Raw genomic sequence first — 20,482 nt, 5'->3', positions numbered from 1 at the left:
ACCAAGAACTTGAGAATTCACAAGAATGAACTAGATTTCATTTACTCCTTTAAAAAAAAGTAAAGATTCAGAGAGAAACACTGTCTTGAAAACCAAAACACAAAAAGTGACAATTCTAATCAAACACTCAAATTCAGGAGAGTGAACTAGATTTTCAATTAACCCTTCAAGAAAACATTCTACTCAATCATTCAAGATTATTTAAACATAAGGAGAATATTGCTCAGAGTATAAAGGACACAGGAAAGGCCCAAACTACTTGGTTTGTACAGGTAACACAGTACAGGACAAATCAGGGCTGCTTAGCATTCTGTTGGTCCAAACTGAGTTTGGGTACTTTCTAAGAAAACAAATATGGGGAAATTTCTGAGCCAACTGGACAAAAAAATTAATAATTAAATATTTCTATGCTGCCTGAAAAATAAAAGTGTAAATAAAAGTGTGAGCATGTATGTGGAGGCAAGTGGACAGCCTCGGGTGTTCTTTACTGAGTATAGTCCACCTTTTGAAGACAGAATCTCACTGGCCTAGAACATGCCAAACAAGCACGGCTGGCTGGCCAGAGACCCAGGAATCTGTCTGTCTGACTCCCCAGAGCTGGGATCACAAAAACACAGCACCTCACTGGGTGCTTTGTTTTGTTCTGTTTGGACTTTGGTTTTGCTCATGTCTTTGTTTTAAGTAGATAACAGGGCTGGATCCTGGTCCTGTGCACCAGCACTTTACCAAGTAAGTGAGTTATATCCCCAGTCCAAGTACTTCAAAATTCATCAAAATATTTAATACAGTGATCATAGACTGTAGAAATGTGAATAAAGAATAATTGCTAGTTTTTATAATATAAAGTATAAATCTTAATAAGAAGGCATTTTTTTCTCAACAACTTTCTTGCAAGTAAATTATATGTAAGATGCTTAATATTTTCTATTTTATAGGAACAATACTGGCCAGAGTGTTTCAGTGGAGCTGTGCAGCACCTCTACCAGAGCTTCCCTTCTGCCGTGTACCACCCAACCCTAGTGGCACACAGCGCTGCTATACTTCTCAAAGGCACATTTGTCCCTTGAGGCCACAGAGAGCTATGCATAGCATCCAGCAACTAATTACATATATCAATGGCCTTTCAAATTGTAACATTGTGATGCCCTATTATACAAATGGTTTTCAATTACATTGGTCCACATCCTTCCAAAAGCTGAAGTCATTATTAACAAACACATAAGCACGCACACACACACGCACACACATATATACACACTCTAATGACCTTCACTAAAGCCTTCAGTTTTATTTGTGGCATTAAGTCTGTTCACTGCAATTTTTCTCTTTTAAAAATGTATTCTTTGGCTTACACACAATCAAGTTGTTGGCCATAGGAACCCCCAAACAACGTGGGCTGTTGCCACGACTACAGAACTATATACTGCTCTCCATAAGCTTATAGTAAAGCCCTGCTGCTGAAGACAACAGCTCACTGAGTGTGGAGGAGGCCAACTGGTGTCCACCTAGAGCCTTCACCCCTACTGACAGAATATGCACAGAGCCAGAAGGCATTCTGCATACTACCAAAGGAGAAAGGCAGACTCAACTCAGCTACAAATTCTTTGATCTACATGGGTGATGTACATGCAAAATATGCTAATGCAATAACGGCATGAGACTTGCTAGACAAACCAAGTAGTTTCTGGTTAGATCTGAGTCCCGCTCCATGAGATGAACTTATCTCTGATACTGCTCATGTGGCCAAGGACTTGGAACCAGACAGACCAGGGACATAGGAGAGAAACCAAATACCTGCTAAAGAAAAGTAACAATAAAATGTCACTTAATGACATTCTGCTATAGTCATAGATCAGCATCTTGCTCAGCCAGTGTCAGAGAAGCTTCCTGATGCTGTAGATGAGAACAGAGACTCAGAACTGAACAATGAACATAGAGTAAGAGACCTTGGAACACTCAACCCTACGTGGGTGTCTCTGTTAATTCCCCTTGGAGCTCAGGGAACCCTATGGAAAGGGCTGGGTTGGGTTGGGTTTGAGAAAAGGTCTCTCTATGAAGCCCTGACTGTCCTAGAACTCACTATGTAGACCAGGCTGGTCTCAGAGATCCACCTGCTTCTGCCTCTTCCCAATATTTAAAAAAATGAATAAACAAACAAACCTCTTAGGAGTGCTGGGACTAAAGACCCGCACCAGCCACACCCAGCTTACTCTGTGTCTTAAAGTAATTTACTATATAGGCAAGCTTCATACGTTCATGTGAAGCGACCTCACCACGAGCCAGCAAAGGAAACAGATAATCAGGCAACATTTGCTGTGGCTGCTGGTTTTGAGTAACTTAATGTCACAAGCACTACTTCTGTCAACATCAACACCAGCTAAAAATTACATTTTAATAATCTTCTCATCAGTAATGTGATCCTTGGATGTATTTCTTATACAAAAATTTTCATACATGAATCAAATACATGAAACTGACCTCAGGCACAACATTAAAGATTCTTCACACTGAATGGCCAAAGCCCAGAAGTACTCTATACACTTGAATCAGTCCACTGTGCTATCTCCCCTACACCGAGTTTCACACATAAGTTTCCTTAAATTGAACATAAAATGCCACATTCTGACCTGACATGACTAAGTATTTCTAAAATATAAATTATAAAAGTTTTTAACTAGAGCAGATTCTACATCCCTCCATTATTAAAAAAAAAAGAAAGAAAGAATCCATTAGAAATAAGCATTGCCTAAGATAACCTCTAAGATTTAAGCAAGAACATAGAGATTCTTCCTTTTATATCTCCACAAGTTCCCAGAACTCTACCCATGGATACACAGTATGTGCACAAGTACTTGCCAAATGAACAAGCTATACACAAAGATACAGAGAAACCATCAAGAATGCAAAAACCTAGCAGTCTTTAAGCTTTCTGAAACTAGGGCACCCAAGACAAGCACTCAGGTCTGATTTCCATAAGATCCTCAGTGCACAAACATACAGTCCCCTCATGTGCTTATGAGGTCTCAACCAGGGGGTGAACTTTCCCACAAACCATAATGCCCATGCAGTACCCATGCACAGCAGGTGTAACTACACATTAGCATAACTGTTCTGAATGCAGCACCCACCTAAGGAAGCCAGGCCCACATTTCACTAGGACTACGCGGTTGTAATGAATTCTCTGATAGAAATGTATTAAAAGAGTCTGAAGAAACCCAAAGCCTAAGAGTTACTGCTGAAGACAGCCTGGCCCTCACACAGAAAGGAGACAGAGAGATAGTATGTTTAAATAAATAAATAAATAAATAAATAAATAAATAAATAAATAAGAATTGCTGCTACTCTTCAAGAGTTCCCAGAACCAATTATGACAGAAATGTGCCTACCAAAACTCCCAGTACTCAAGAAGCCTAGGCAGGAGTGCTGCTGTGAGTTTAAGGCCAGCCTGGGCTTTCAGAAAAAATAAAAGATGAAATGTCTACTGTTGATAAAGCAGCACTGTTCACTAGCATGCCCTGAATCGTACTCACAGGTCTCTTGTTTCTAACACCTCATGTGGGAAGACACTGGAAAGACTTTGGCAAGATCTCCAACAGAAACAATAACCAGAGCCATTCTAGGGGAAAGGTCAGCCTACAGAACTGCTTCCTTAAAGAATGTGCTCCTGGGCTGTAGGCATTCAGATCACATTTCTACTCAGTTTTGAGAGTGTCCCACTACACAGCAGGCTATTGACAACTCAAAGTTCTCCCGGCTCAGTTTCCCAAGTCACCTGCAAGCCCAACCAAACCATGCTTCTTTTAAAAGCACTAGTTCACCTACTTGCTACCTTGGCGATTAATTCCATCATTCCCCATTATCCTTGGGTTCCTGCCCAGCACGCTCCTCTGCCCTGGGTTCTGTGCCCAGCACAGCACAGCACAAAACCACGCAGAAGAGCAGAAATGCAAAGCCATGCTCAGCTAATTCAGTAATTTGAATCCCTGTGTCAAAACAATATTTTCTTAAATTATGAATTTTTCCTTCAAAATTAAAAATGGCAGAAAGAAATAAGTAACAACCACTCCAAATCTTAAGTTTTCCTGCAGAATAATCATGGCCTGGACTCATAGTTACAAGCAGCAATTGCAAGTAAGTCAACTCATGCTTCTTCACCGAATAGTAAAATGCCTACGAGGAGCTATTAAGAAATCCTGACTTCTTTCCAATAATCTCTGTATTCTATACATGAAATCTAAATTTTATACCTATGATATATTCATTGCTATTTTAGGGCTATACCTAATTAACAAAAACAATTTAAATTAATAATTTTATAAAATCCCACTAATCCATAATAATCCAAAAACCTGACATCAGTAATCCAGAAACCAATTAAATTATGCTTCAGATCTAAACTTGAGTTCTACAGAGAGTTGGGGAATTACAGCTCAAGACAAAGGATATGATTAGCAGAGGTAAAGACTCAGTGAACTCCACAGTGTTAAAAAAGAAAAGAGGGAGGAGACAGCCCGGGGCATAAAGCACCTCCTGTGCAAGCTAACAGTGGGATCTCCAGAACCCATGTAAGTGCAAACCACATAGGGCACACAGTGAATATGAAGCCAGACTGCTCATGGGGGTATATGCCTTTAATCCCAAGAGAGGCAGAAGGATTAATGCTGTGAATTCAAGGCCAGATGGTCAACATAAACAAGTTCCAGACCAGCCAGAGCTACTCTGTCCAAAAAAAAAGAAAGAAAAAAAATATATATATAATCATTCTCTTGTGTTTTTTAATGTGCAAATTGTACTGCTGTACATAAAATGAATAGTTTCATGAAAAATAAAATAAAAATTGCTAAAAGTGGGACGGGATATATGTCTCAACATTTAAGACCATGGTGCTCTTTCCAGAGGACCCAAGTTTCAGTCCTGATACCTATATAGCAGTGCTCATTGTCTGTAACTCCAAACTCAGAGGATCTAACGCCCTCTTTTGGCCCTATATGAATTTTCTGTAGCTTCACTTCAAAATACAAAAGGTCGTTAGGTTCTTTTAAAATAACTAGGCAGGTGAGATGGCTCAGTGAGCAAAGGCACCCGTCATCAAGCTTGCCGACAAGGATCCACACAGGAGAAAGCGAAGTCTCATCCTGCAACTGTCTCCTGACCTCCATTGCACATATGTGCCCCCACATATACACACACAAACAAAATTTAATATAAACAAAAAAAAAATACAACAAAAGTCAAGAAATATATAACCAGCTATCTAATAATACATAGTAGCTATTAGTGTTCTACCTTCAAATCATTAAATTACTCTAAAAATCCCCTTAAATTGCTGGGGCTAGACTACCTGTCTCCAAAATCTGCAACTCTGAAATGTAATCAATACAAATACATTATGGATCTCATTACCTGTAATTTTATAGCCATAGGCAGCAAGCTGTCCAGCCATGTATTCTCCATCTGAATTATTATGTGAGCAGCCCCATGTTCGTATCCAAATTTTCTGTATGCCTGGAATCGTGCTGTTAAGTAATCAATTAAAACAAAGTGAGTATCTGTGAGTGAGTTTTAAGATAAAAGCCACTAGATGATTTTAGGACACAAAAAACAAATTAGAATCAATTCACAACCTAGTTTCAGAATGCATCAAATTATTTTAAAACCTGCTGTTAAAACAAAACTTTAAAATAAGGATCAGTGAGCTAGATCACTAATGTCCACTTGACACAAGCTACAGTTATCTGAAAGAAGGAAATACCAACTGAGAAAATGCCTCTACAAGAACCAGCCATAAGGCATTTTCTTTTTTTCTTTTTTTTTATTTATTTATTTATTTATTTATTTTGTAATTTTTTTTATTAACTTGAGTATTTCTTATTTACATTTCAAATGTTATTCCCTTTCCCGGTTTCCGGGCAAACATCCCCCTAATCCCTCCCCCTCCCCTTCTTTATGGGTGTTCCCCTCCCCACCCTCCCCCCATTGCCGCCCTCCCCCCAACAATCATGTTCACTGGAGGTTCAGTCCATAAGGCATTTTCTTAACTATTGACTGAAGGCAGGGGGCCCAGCCCATTGTGGGTGATGCCATCCCTGGGCTGGTGGTCCTGATTTCTATAAGAAAGCAGGCTGAGCAAGCCACTAGGAGCAAGTCAGTAAGCAGCATCCTTTCACGACTTCAGCATCAGCCTCTACATCAATTACGTCCAGCCCTGTTTGAGTTCCTTTCCTGACTTCCTGCAATGACGAAAGTGCTGTGGATATAAGTGTAAGCTGAATGAACCCTCTCCTCCCAGCTTGCTTTTTGGTCATGGTGTTTCATGGCAGCAATAGAAACCCTACCTAAGACTTAGACACATTATGTATACAGACACAATAATAATAAGTGTTTTAAAACTAAAATAACCATGGAATCACAGGAAGAATCTCTGTATTTAAGCACCGTCCTTTTGCATCTCTTGTCACCAAATGCCAGGACTAGAAATAGATTACCTCTAATTGGCCAAAGGGTCCCATGGACACCCCAAAACAACCCAAGCTGTTGTCAAGACTACAGTACTACAGATTGCTTTCCATAAGCTTATGGTAAGGTCCTATTGCTGAAGACAACACCTACACAACTCACTGAGCAGGGAGAAGTCCAGCTGGTGCCTACCTAGAGCCTTCGCCCCTACAACTAAATGTTCACAGTACTGGAATGGACTCTGCACACTACTAAAGGAGAAGGGTGAGTACTGGCCCTGCTACAGACTCTTCAGTCTACAATGGTGCCTGTATGCCAGATGCATAGTGCAGTGCTTCTCAACCCATTGGTCATGACCTTTTGGGGACTGCTTATCAGACATCCATATATCTGTATATGGATATTTACATTATAATTCAAAACTAAGCAAAATCACAGTTATGAAGCTGTAATGCAATATTCTATAACTGAAGGTCACCACATAAAGGAACTGTATAAAGAGCTGCATCAGAAGGAAGGCCGAGAAATACTAAGGCACTAGCGCAATAGTAGCAAAGGCTTATGGGACAAACCAGCTAATACCTGACTGGATTTATAGCCCACTCCAGGAGATGGAACCCATCCCCGCCTGTGTTCGGGTAGCCATGAACCTGAGATTAGATAGGCCAGAAACTAGGGTAAAACCGAATACTACCATTCTACTAAAAGAATGGAGAAGTAAATGACTCCTAATGACATTCTGCTATATTCAGTGTTTTTTTTTTTTGTTTTATCTCATTACATTATATCTTATTCTGTTTGTTTTCTGAGAGAGACAGAAAAGGGGTGGATCTAGATGGGAGGGGAGATGAGGAGGAGCTGGGAGGGGTAGAAGAAGGAGAAATCATAATCAGAATATATTATGTTGAAAAAATCTATTTTCAATAAAAGGGTAAAATAATGTTTAAAATTTTTAATTAAAAAGTAAATAAATAATGTCCTTTTGGATCCATGGGAAGGCTTAGCAGGTAAAGGTGCCTGCAACCAAGCCTGATGACCTGAGTTCAATCCCAAGATCCACATGCTAGAGAACTGATTCCTACAAGTTGACTTCTGACCCTCACTCACATGCTTCAGCACATGTGTTCATGCATATTCATAGATCATAAATAAATAAAACATAATTTTTTTAAAACATTTTAAATACAAATTCTTTAAAAGTCCTTTCAAGCCAGGTGGCACATACCTGTAAACCCAGCACTTAGGAAAGCCAAGCAGGAAGTTGAGGGTCATCTGTGGACCAAGCTACAAGGGATCATGCCTCAGAAAAAGTTCTTCTCTGGAGAGTAACTTTAATTCCTTACTAACCATACTACTTATGACTAGTGCAACCTTTAGAAAGGGACACACGGATGGTGGCACTGAAAATGCCAGTTGCAACAATAACACCCAAAGAGATGAAACCATCAAAGTACTACCCTATACGAATGAGGACATGACTAGGGACCAGACACCCAGCACCCAGATAAAAGTCAGGTGGAGCAGCAGGCATCTGTAACCCAGTGCTTGTCAAGGGAGAAGACAGAAGAATCACAAAATACACAGGCCAGCCAGTCTAGCAGAATCAATAGCTCCAGCTTCAGTGACAGTCCCTGTCCCAATACACACACACACACACACACACACACACACACACACGTGCACACACGCGTACACACACACACACAGGTACCTGTACACTCTCATGAACATTTACACACATATACAACACAAAAAACATATAAAGAACAAAAACAAAGTCTGATGACCTGTCCATTCACACACTCTTAAATGCTAGTTGTAATCTTTATCCATTTAAAACTTACACATTAAAATAACCAAAATTGAAACCTCCACAATTAATGTTACTCCAGTCACAGATTTCTAAAGAATTTATTTAGGAAGTACAAAAAGACTTCCCTCTTAGACTGCCCTAACAATTTAAAAGTAAACAGAAGTGACAATAAAGAGATGCTTGGAATTCATGTGACAACCCCCACTAATTAAAACACATTCTACATGCACAGCCTAGAAAAGCTCAATAACCCAAACAAAATAAACATTAAACCTGCCCACAATTTCCTAGATAAACAATTACAAGCTAAAACCATACAACTGGGCAATCATTTCTGCCCTGTCACATTAGATCTTACTGTCCAGAATCCCACCACGCAAAGTATAAACAGGACAATGATTTTTTTTGTGCCCAGTGCCTAAGCACTGACTAAGAATAATCACATGTCCATACACCATTGCCAAATAGGAATCACAAATCTCAATAAAAGTTCTAACTTGCAATTACAACAGATTTATACCAACTATAGTCAAATCAAAACAATTCCTAGTGTCCTGTCGCCTCCTGCAAAGACCATTTAATCTGGTACTTTGTTTTGTTTTTTAATTAATTCTTGGAAAATTCTCTTCAATGTAATTTGATCATATTTATTCCCCTAACCTCTCCTATATCCATTCCCCAACCCCTTGGTTTTTCTGAATTTTTTAACCTATTACTTGCCAGATTTGAAACAATTCAAATTTTTTTTGAAGTGCTTTATTTCCTATTAGAAATAGAAAGATCCTAATCCTGGAGATATTGCACATATGGTGAGGCCAGCAGTGTCAGCCTCTCCTGGGATGGAAACAAATGTAATTCTGAGGAATGCTTACCTGTCACTTGGTGGGCTGGGCTCTTCTTGCAAATATTTTTGGGTATTCCGCCTCCGTACTTTAGGAAACACATGCTTTCTTGAGAAATGTCTGTCTTGTGGCTTTGAATCTTCCTGTGATATGATATCTTCTATGTCATCCAGCAGTACATCACAGGATGCAGAAGGCATCTTTTGTAGTATAGAAAAAAGTCACAAATAGCAGAGGTTTAGTAAAATCCACTTAGCATGGTATTGGTAAACAATTCTCACCAACCTTGAATCTTCTCAACTCTGTTAAGCCTAAGTTCACAGAAAACATAGGCAGATAAACCAAAGAAACAACCATGCAAGTCCTGCAGAAACGTGCCATGACTGAATGGAAAATGGCATAACTAATACTATGGAGGGAACATAGGACAGGGTCTTTTCAAGAGAAAGGAAACAGAAATTCCCATCAGCCACTGCTGCTGAGGCCGATTACCACCAAGGCCTCCAGTGTTGTGAGAAGGAATTGGTGTGCCTGACTTTAAGAAGGGCTACAGAGACGATGGTTCAGCAGATAAGAGAACTTGCTGATTTTATAGAAGTCCCAGGTTCAGTTCCAGTACCCACATAGAGGCTCAGCACCCTCATAAGTCCAGTTCAGTGGACACCTTCTTCTTCTGACCTCCCTGGGCACCAGGCACACTTTTGGTGGATATAAATACATACAGGCAAAACACTCATAATACATATATATGGTGAGTCATACACAGACACACACACACACACACAGGTCAGCTATGCCAAATAAAACTAGTATTGGTAAAAAACTACAAAGTATTACTCTAATAACAAAACCAAGTAAAGACACACCAAAAAAAAGAGAAAACTACCAGCTAATATCCCTGACAAACACAAATGTTAAAATCATGAATAAAATGTTTACAAACCAAACACAGGTGTATATATCAAAAACATCAAATTAGCTGTATCCCAATGATCCCAGAGATGGTTCAGCATACATTAAGCCAATAAATGTAATAAATCATATAAACGAACTTAAAGATTAAAAATCTTGTGATCATCTTAACAGATGCACAAAAAGCCTTTGACAAAATCCAGCATGCCTTCATGATACAAGTCCTAGAGAAGGGGACAGAGAGATGGTTTAGCAGAATAAGAAAGCCAGCTGCTCTTGCAGAAGATCTGGTTGTTGTTCTTTCAGAGGACCTGGGTTCTGTTCCCAGCACCCACATGGTGCCTCACTACCATCTATAACTCCAGTTCCAGAGAATCTGATGCCCTCTTCTGAATCCCAAGGGTATCAGGCATTCATGCAGTACCTAATACACACACACACACACACACACACACACACACACACACACATACACACACACACACATATAAAATAACCTCAAAGAAAGAAGTAATAAACTGGGGTTGAAGCCAGCAGAGAAGAAAGCGTCTAGGCCCATGCATACTATGGCATCTATTACCTATTAGCTTTCCTCATTAGGTCATCTGAACTAATGTTAAGACTATAAATCAGCAGTTCTCAATCTGTAGGTCATGACCCCTTCGGGGGTGGGGATGGGGGGTCAAATAGTTTCACAAGGATCACCTAAGACCATCAAAAACACAGATATTTACATTGTAATTCATAACAATTGCAAATTTACAGTTATGAAGTAGCATTGAAAGAATTTTATGGCTGGGGGTCAGCACAACATGAGGAACTGTATTAAAGGGTTGCAGCGTTAGGAAGGGTGAGAACCACCGCTGTATATTCACCTGTCTTCAAGCCTGTCTGTTATTCTACAGGATTCCCATCTTTCTGCTCATATCATCCAAATAACAGAGTGGCTTCCTACCAGGCCTACTTTTGTGCCTGGAATTTGAAATGTTTGCTTTAAAACTTTTAACAGCGTATGCATCATCATTTAGACCTCTATTTAAATCTCAGCTACTTATATATCTGTCATCAGTAAAAGGAAAAAAGAAGTGAGCCAAGCACCCTTCCTTAAAACTGTTAGGGTGATGAGCACATCACATGGTCAGTCAATCCTCCCTTTTCCTAGACGACGATTGGTTCATAGTCACAAGACCATCCAGCCAGACCTTTCTATAACCGACAGTAAAGGCAGCTTCCTGGAGTGACAGTGGATGGGGTTGGGGTAACAGGCCAACTTTGTGAACTTTGTGCCACCCACCTAAGGGATGAAGCCCAGCAGGAGGTGCAGACACAAAGAGTCATAATAACTGCATTTGAGCCCTGAGGTGCAACTCTCCTCGGCTCACCCCTCTGAGCCACCAACCTACCTCTAGAGTCTAGCATCTTTTGAGTTGGGCATTTCCCTCCTAGAAACAAAGGTCCACCAACACAGCCATGAGGGTACAGGTTGGCCTTTCCCACAGAGGTTCCATTTATATGCAATAACTGTCAGTGAAAAAATAACAGTTTGAACAAGTTTAGGAAATTCTGCCTCTTACAGATCTATAATGCACAGGTTTGGACTGTGAAGATGTGCAGGAAAGAAACTAAACATTCTCTGACCTTAGTAGTTTTCTAAAAAGTATTTCCTTACCAAGCTCTTAAAGAAGTATTTCATAATGTGTATGATATGTGTCGGAGCACAGGAGTGGTACTGCAGACAGCTGTGTGCCACAGTACCTGTAGCAACACTCAGAGGACGACTTGCAAGAGCGTCTTGCTCCATTTCCATACTTCCCTAATCCTGTTTAAACTCTAATCCTGATAAAACTCTAACACCCTGCAGCTTCTCAGTAATTGTTTTTTCACTACAGGCAGCCCACCCGGTCTAACAAAATACAGGCCTGGCTACCTCTGTCTTAGTTACTCTTCCCATTGCTGTGACAAAGTACCAGCAAAAAAGGTGGTTATTTTGGCTCATAATTTGAAAAGATACAGTCCATCCAGGCAAAGGTTTGATGGCATCCAGTGGCTCGTTTCACTGCACCAATCAGGAGGGAGGGATGAATGCTAGTACTCAGCTGGCGTCCTCCATTTACACACTTTTTAATTCAGTCTTAAAGCGCAGCCCACATCCAGGACACAATTCCTTCATCAGCTAAACCTCTCTGGAAGTCTCCTCACAGATACAGATAGCGGGTTCAAAAGACCCTCCAATAATTTTGATATCTACTGTTTTAGAGTTCTTATTTCATAAAGACTTACCTAAAAGGCATGTCGAATAGGCGTTAGTGAATCAAGTGACTGTAACATGTATAAAAATGATGTAATGGGATAAAGAACAGTCTTCTTAACAAATGACACCACAGCAACTAGATAGCCACACACAAAGAATGGCAGCTGGGGCCCATCTCACATCCTACTCAAAAGTTAACTCATGGGGGATACAGACCTAAACTTTTAGACTAGGAGAGTACCAAGTGTCCCAATTAGACACTGACTTCTTAGGTAGGACAGCAAGAGCACAAAAGGAAACAACAGGTTAGACTTCATCAAAATTAAAGTGTTTCAGCCAGGCACAGTGGCTCGTGCTTCCAATTCTAGCACTTGGGAACTTAAGGCAGGAGGATCATGAGTTAAAGGCTGTCCTCAGATAAAATCAAACTTGAAGCTAATCTGGGCTATGTGAAACCTGTTCTCAAAAATGGGGAAAGAAAAGATTCTCATGCTTCAAAGACAACATGAAGATCATGAGAAGGCATGCAATGGAAGGAAACAGCAGCTCACATAATACAATAAGGGCCTCTTATCAGAGTAAATAAAAAACTCAAAAATACAACCCAAATTAAAATATGGGAAAGGAATCTGAACAGATTTCCAAAGACGATATATAATTATCTGATAAGAACAGAGAGCTGTCAGTAAAATCAGCTATGAGGGAAAGGCCATTCGAACCCACAAAGACATACACTTCACACTCCCTGGGACAACTAGAATCACAAAGACAAGCAGTCATGTTAACAGCACTGAATCACATCACACGGAAAGGAAACAATAATCAGGCCTGGCATGGTGGTGTACACATTTAATTCCAGCACTTGCAAGTTTGGTCACATATTGAGTTCCAGGCTAGCAGGGAAAACACATTAAGACAATGTCTCAAGAAATTTTAAAAAAAAGAAAAGAGGGGTTGGGGATTTAGCTCAGCGGTAGAGCGCTTGCCTAGCGAGCGCAAGGCCCTGGGTTCGGTCCCCAGCTCCGAAAAAAAAAAAAAAAAAAAAAAAAGAAAACAAGGTAACTCAGCTGGAAGAGGTACAGAAACGAGCCTTCAAGAATGCCATATTTGGTGTGGAGATGTGGCTCAGCAGTTAAGAGCACTGACTGCTCTTCCAAAGGACCTGGGTTCAATTCCCAGCAACCACATGGTAGCTCATAATTGTCTATAACTCCAGGATCTGACAACCTCACAAAGATATACATTCAGACAAAAGCCCAGTGCACATGAAATAAAAAATAAATATTTTAAAGAAGAAAGAAAGCCATATTTAACAGCCAGGTAGAGAAGTAGGATATAACAAGGACGAAGTAACAGCCACACATGGCAAAGGAAGAGAGCATGTCCCTGCTACTTAATGAAAATGAAAAACTAGGAAGAAATACAAAAGTATCTCTCCAATTCAGCTATAGAGAAATCTAGTTCTTACAAAATGATGGTGGCTTACTACTAAAAAATTGAGACATCTTTCTTCATATTCTAATGCGTAACTGATTACTCAACTATTAAAAATTAAAATAAACCAATACCTTGATTATCTGAAATTGGTCTCAAGTCCTCTTGAAAGATGAATCTGGAAAATGAAAATTAATTAGAAAATGCAAGTATCCTATAAATTCATAAAACCAGTGTAAGACCTCTTTACAACTTCCTTTAAAAAAAAAAAAAAAAGACGCATCTAGCCACTTTGAAAACTGCCTCCCTGCACTGTAACTCCTGAGCACAGTGAAAATCACCAAGTAAGAAACAAGTGATCCCTTGTAATACAGGAAAGTTTTCTAAGCAAAGGAGCAAAGAAAGGGGCCTGGGGAGAAGGGGCGCAAAAACTCAAAGCAACTGCCCCTGTGCCCAACTTCAGTGTAAAACACTCCTTTCCTGAAAGCCTGATCACGTAGCACAAGTACATTCACAAGAAAAGTTAGAGGAGAAAATGAGGCTAGACCAGACTGAAAGTCCCTGACTATGCCAGCCAGCAGTATCTGCGGCCACACCGGCCTCTCTCCCGGCAGCACTCCAGCATCCGATTCCCCAAGCCAGCTGCCAAGTCTTTCAAACTGCGAAAACAAGCGGGCGATCGGCCCAAAGAAGAAAATTTGCAGGAACGAGGCTCCGCCAAAAATGCAACTCGGCCCACAGTCGCTGGACATTTGGTACATTTGCCCGTAGTATACACAAATCCAGAAATTCACCTGTCCAAACTGAGAGAAAAACCACAAGCCACTGTCAGGAAACTGCACAGGCTTCAGATGGAGCGCGCCATGACACTTGTGTCCCGCCGGGCTTATTTGCGCATGCTCCGCGACGGCAGCCAGGAGAGGTCAAAACATATCATTGTTTCAAGTTTGCGTTTGGCCTCATAATTGTTACCAGATTCTTCTACAAACAAAAAAGAGAGTACATTCCTATCTCATTATGTTCTCAGAGTGGCTTATCAACTAACTTCTTCTAAGTTATAACCTGTACTGCACATTTAAGGGATTAACATTAACATCCCGCCATTTATTATTACTACTCCTTACTCAAAAAAGGGACTGGAGTCTTCAAGTACTTACCAGAGTAATTCCCCGGAGTAAATCGTTTTCATTACATTCATTACATTTTGTTACTTTACTTCTCTATCTATCTATCGATAGATCGAGATCGATCGATGGATCATCTCTTTTGAGATAGCATCTCTCTATATAGCCCTGTCACTCACTATATGAAACGAACTGGCCTCAAACTCAAAGAGACCAGCCTGCCTTTACCTCTCAAATTCTGAGATTAAAAGCGTGCACCACCATGCCCAGCTAATTTCCTTCACTTCTATAAAGAAGAATAATAGAAAAATGGTTGTTCTATTGAATAACAAAAGTCATTTAACATCAAACTCCTGCCTACATCTGCCTCCTACTGCTGGGATTATGGTTGTGGCTCACCGCAGTAGGCTTCTATTTCTGCTTCGGCAGAGACAATTCAGCCTAGGTAGTCAGGTTTCATTTAATGATTCCATAAGAATATGTAATACTTTCTTTACCAGTAATGAATAACTTTAAGTTTGAAAAGCATAAAGAAAGGAGTGATATGAAAAATATGGAATGAGGTCTTTTATGTTTTTAGAGTGATGCAGATTTTTGTTGAAGGATGAATGGTTTAGCAGTTCATGTACTGGGACCCAGGGACTTATGCATGCTAAGCAAGCACCGTACCAGTAAGCTGCATCTCCTGCCCCTGTGTTTTTGTTGTTTTTGTTGTTTTTGTTGTTTTTTGTTGTTGTTGTTGTTTATTTGTTTTTGTCTCCATAGTGAAAACCGAAGGGGAAAATGTGAGTCATAATAAGACCAATGGATTCTTACTACCCTCAATGGACAAAGGAAGAATAAATCTAGAAATTATAAAAATTTAGAAACAGATTTAGTTTATAACCTTAGCAATTATCAGTTGCACTAAAGAATTTAAGCCAATCGATAACCTTTTCATGAGACACAATGTGTGTGTGTTTAATTTGCTCTTAGAACAGGACATGTGAATTGTTTGTGCAGAGATTAGATGCACATAATAGTGTCGACTTAAGACGGATAAGTCTGTTTCTTAGGAGAACAGGACAAATGTAGGTGCCCTTAATTTGTGAAGTCCAGGAATTAGGCATTAGGCAAATATGCTGTGATTTACATTGACTTTCCACAATCTGTGACTAAAATCCAGCTCTAATTTCAAAACAAGGAATACACACAAGAATTGATGTTGGATGCAGGGACTGAGATCGATCGGGTATAAGAAATTACTGGACAGAATAAACCTCCCCTGCCTGAAAACCATACAACAGTAATTTTTAAGGAAGAGTTTTCCCCTAAGAGTTGGATGAACCCAACGAGAAAGAGTGACAGTGTTAACAAAGGGAAAACAGGAGGAATGTTATACCAACGTCAAAAGAAAGGCTGCCTCTAGTGGATGAATGCCTCGAAATATAGGGTGAGAGGAAGACGCCAGAAGCCTTAGCTGATGATAGACGATGTGACGATGTGACGTGAAATCGCCTCCATTCTTCGGAGGCACGCTGAAGGGCATCTTAAAAAGTAACCACTAGAGGTCAGAGTACTGAGCTTCTGACACCAGCTATTGGCTTAGCATTTCACATAAATGGCGTTGCTTTTTCAGTAAGTAATTTTCTCTTTTCAGGCTCCTGCAACCTGTAACCCTTGTCAGAGGAAATAGAATACCACATCCCTTTGCTGTGAGCAGGTAATCTACCCGGGCCCGGAATTCTGGGGGGTTTTGTTTGTTTGTTTGTTTGTTTGTTGGTTGGTTCTTTTTTTTCGGAGCTGGGGACCGAACCCAGGGCCTTGCGCTTCCTAGGTAAGCGCTCTACCACTGAGCTAAATCCCCAGCCCCCTGGGTTTTTGTCATAAGCAAGAATCTGATGCTGGCTCCACAAAAAGACAAACAGACAGATGGACGGACGGACAAACAGGAAGAGGAAGAGGAAGAGGAGGAGGAGGAGGAGGAGGAGGAGGAGGAGGAGGAAGAGGAAGAGGAAGAAGAAGAAGAAGAAGAAGAAGAAGAAGAAGAAGAAGAAGAAGAAGAAGAAGAAGAAGAAGAAGAAGAAGAAGAAGAAGAAGAAGAAGAAAACAGAACCTGCCCAAGGCTGTTTCAGATGAAGCCAAGATAAGCAGTGATGGGGGGAGGGGGATCAGTAAATTCTAAAGACAATTTCAAGATCCCTGCTACCCAGCTTATCTAGAGCAAAATTTATTTCTAAGTAGTTCAATTTTCTGAACAAATAAATCACTACATTTTTCCCTTTAAAAAAAAATCCATATGCATTTCTCTTACAACCAAAAGAGTTCTATCCGTTGATGGTGGTGGTGGTGGTGGTGGTGGTGGTGGTGGTGGTGGTGGTGGTGGTGGTGATGATGTTTTGGTTTTTGGTTTTAATTGTATTAAGACAGAACCTCATGTACCCCAGACTGCTGGCTCCAAACCTTCAGTGTAGCTAAGAATTTCTGATCCTCCTGCCTTCACTTTTCAAGTGCCAGGATAAAAGGCATGAACCTCAATACATTAAAATTCTTATTGTTAGATATTCTTCCAATGATTTAAAGTGATAACTCACATCTATTGTATAACAGTCTCATGGTTTATAAGTATCAGCAGGAGACATGATGTTTTCTCTGTCCTTCTAACACATGACAATACACAATAAATTTGTTTCTGTGAGGAATACAGCTTAGTGTTAGGACTCTCGCATGCCTAAGGCCCCAGGTTGAATAACCACTGCTGTAAACACTAACAGTAATGACAAATCTGATGCCCACCTGAATTGAGTTACATAAGCTTTACTGCATGGACTAGGTATACTAAGGACTACTCTAAATGCTCGGGAAATGAAACGCAACAATGTCTCTACCTCCTTAAGAGGGTAACAGACATATGCCAGCAGACAAAGACAAAACATAGCAAATAGCAAATATAGCCAGGCACGGTGGCACTTTGCTTTAATCCCACATTTTGGGAAGAAGAGGTGAGGGAATTTCTGTGGATTTCTGTGCGTTTCCATGCCAGCCTGGTATACATAGTGAGTTTCAGTCTAGCCAAGGCTACCTAGTGAGATCTAAACAGAGTGCAAGGCAAGAGAGGAAGATACCTAATGCTGTTTCTGCCCTCCACACAAGCCTGACAAGCAAACACACACACACACACACACACACACACACACGCACACGCACACGCACACGCACACGCACACGCACACACAATGATATCATTTTTAGTCGTTTAAGAATTTCACTCGTAGGGGCTGGGGATTTAGCTCAGTGGTAGAGCGCTTACCTAGGAAGCGCAAGGCCCTGGGTTCGGTCCCCAGCTCCGAAAAAAAGAACCAAAAAAAAAAAAAAAAAAAAGAATTTCACTCGTACATGCATATTTTGTGTTTTGACAAAATCCACTCCTCCCATTCCCTCCCACACATCCTCCCCAACTCCCTCCCATACACCCTCAATATCACTTCTTCCTCCCAAGATTTTTATTTTTCTTTTTAAATTTTTATCTGGGAACTATTTCAAACTTCTTTTCTTTTTTTTTCTTTTTGAAACAGGGTCTCTATAGTCCTGGCTGTCCTGCAACTTGCCATGTTGACCAGGCTAGCCTCGAACTCACAGAGATTGCCCTGCGACTACCTCCCAATGCTCTAAGATAAAAGGCATTCACCACCAAACCTAGCTCATTTCACATTTCTTAAAAGTTGCCCGAATATTGTAACTGATACATGTATAAGCTTCATTCCCAAATAATAGCACCTCATACGACCAAAGTACAGTGACCACACCCAGGACTGTTGTGGCTATAACGCCATCTGACTGCACTAATCCTGGGAGAGTCTTTCATTTTCTTCTCTTCTTTAACCTGATGCTTTAGAAGAAGAATGGCACAGATGTTCGTAAACTTTCCCTCCATTTCAGTCCTCTGATGTTCTCACAACTACACATGTGTTTTGTTTTCTGTGTTTTGCTTTGCTTTGCTTATAGACAGCATCTTGCTACGTAGCCTTAGCTCTCCTGAAGCTGATAGAGTTCCAAAGGCTTCTGCCTCCAAGTACGAGGATTTAAAGGTGTACGGCACCATGCCTGGTACAGCTACCTTCGAGTTGTGGATCTGGGGCAGGAACACCACAGAAGAAATGCTGTCTGTTCCCCTTGGCCTATCTCAGCAAGGCATGTGACCTGTCTCATTAGCAGTACTTTGAACAGTCAGTCTCACCATTGTGAAACAACCCTTCCACCCTCTGTTATCAATGAGTGACTTGAGGGAAGGCACGCTGAGATTACAGTAGCATCTTGTTCCAGAGTATGTTGCTGCCTCTAATTGCGGCATCTCTAAATGGCCCTGCAGGGAACAATTATTACTGTGGCACTTGCCAAATGGGGACTTTCCATTTCTATCATTCCTTCTACTTAGATTATTGAATGGGCTTTCCCTTCTCATTTATCTATTCAATTATTTATATTGGTATGGATGACTGTGCTCATTTTATATTATAGCTTCTAAGCCATTGTTAGTATTATTTTGCTGCTCAAATTATCCCAACTTTGGCCATGGCTTTGGGTTTCCTTTGGTGTTCTTTGGAAATGTCTACATTTCAATTATGAAGACATACATTTTCCTGTTATTGCAATATGTGCCAAAGTTCATCTTATACCTCCTTACCCCATCCCTGCAATCAGTCTAATCTCCACAGAACTATAGTTCCTATTAGTTTAAAGTGCTAGAGACCAAGATAGGAAGCCAAATGTTGTGATATACATTATAGCTCACGAATGTGGGAGATGAAGACAAAAGAATAGGGAATTTAAGGCCAGACTCTGCTACAAAGAAAGTATATCCTGGACCATGTGACACTCTACTTGGAAAGGAAAGGAAAGGAAAGGAAAGGAAAGGAAAGGAAAGGAAAGGAAAGGGAAGGGAAGGGAAGGGAAGGGAAGGGAAGGGAAGGGAAGGGAAGGGAAGGCAAGGGAAGGCAAGGGAAGGCAAGGGAAGGCAAGGGAAGGGAAGGGAAAGCAAGGGAAAGGAAGGGAAGGGAAGGGAAGGCAAGGGAAGGCAAGGGAAGGCAAGGGAAGGCAAGGGAAGGCAAGGGAAGGCAAGGGAAGGCAAGGGAAGGCAAGGAAAGGCAAGGGAAGGTAGGTAGCAACGTTTACTGCTCTTGCAAAAGACCCTGCATCTACATATGCACAAAAACACATCCATGCTCACACACAAAACTAAAAATAAGTAAATAATGATATGAGCTGCAGTGTGCTATTGCTTCTGGTTGTCATTGCTCCAGAGGCTACAGAATAGTCATGGCAAACTTGAAGTTTCTGTTAGCTATCCATGTGGATTCTTGACCTGGCAATTGGACTTATGATCCTAAAGCTTTGAGAAATGCAGGAGGAAGCTGTGAAGTTGGGCATTAGTGTCACACAGGTAGAATATTAAGCCAGGACTTCTGAGGTGTATGAGAGTGCCCGTGTGATGAGCCTGAAGCAGGCCAATACTGAGGTGGGGGAGAAAAGGAAGAGACAGGAAAAAAGACTGAAAAATAACCAATGGGAAACTCAGAGGTGGGGATGGCAGGCAGCTGTAACCGATGCTGTAGATGCAGGGAAGGGATGATGAGCATGGGATGTCAGTGTGAACAGCCTGGATAGGTAGTTT

At 40.7% G+C, this 20,482-nt stretch overlaps 1 protein-coding gene across 6 annotated transcripts in view; it reads right to left on the bottom strand.

The window, feature by feature from the left end:
* The window catches only part of Cdkal1 (CDKAL1 threonylcarbamoyladenosine tRNA methylthiotransferase), a 553,071-nt gene extending 538,484 nt beyond the window's left edge, over positions 1 to 14,587 (bottom strand). For 2 of the 6 annotated variants that reach the window (XM_087591039.1, XM_087591037.1), the window contains exons 1-5: positions 14,503 to 14,587; positions 13,843 to 13,886; positions 11,427 to 11,544; positions 9,142 to 9,311; positions 5,404 to 5,516 (exon numbers count right to left, since the gene is read on the bottom strand). Coding sequence is in view for 4 of the 6 variants with exons in the window: in XM_087591037.1 (XP_087447163.1) it covers positions 5,404 to 5,516; positions 9,142 to 9,311 (283 nt within the window). In the remaining 2 variants the exon portion in view is untranslated. 6 annotated transcript variants of the gene reach the window in all.
* Between the last annotated feature and the right edge of the window lie 5,895 nt (positions 14,588 to 20,482).

The sequence above is a fragment of the Rattus norvegicus genome, chromosome 17 (genome assembly GCF_021556685.1).
Source record: "Rattus norvegicus strain SHRSP/BbbUtx chromosome 17, alternate assembly SHRSP_T2T, whole genome shotgun sequence".
Classification (NCBI taxonomy): domain Eukaryota; kingdom Metazoa; phylum Chordata; class Mammalia; order Rodentia; family Muridae; genus Rattus; species Rattus norvegicus.
Note: the sequence above shows the minus strand (reverse complement) of the source record. Positions and strands in the feature narration are given on the sequence as shown.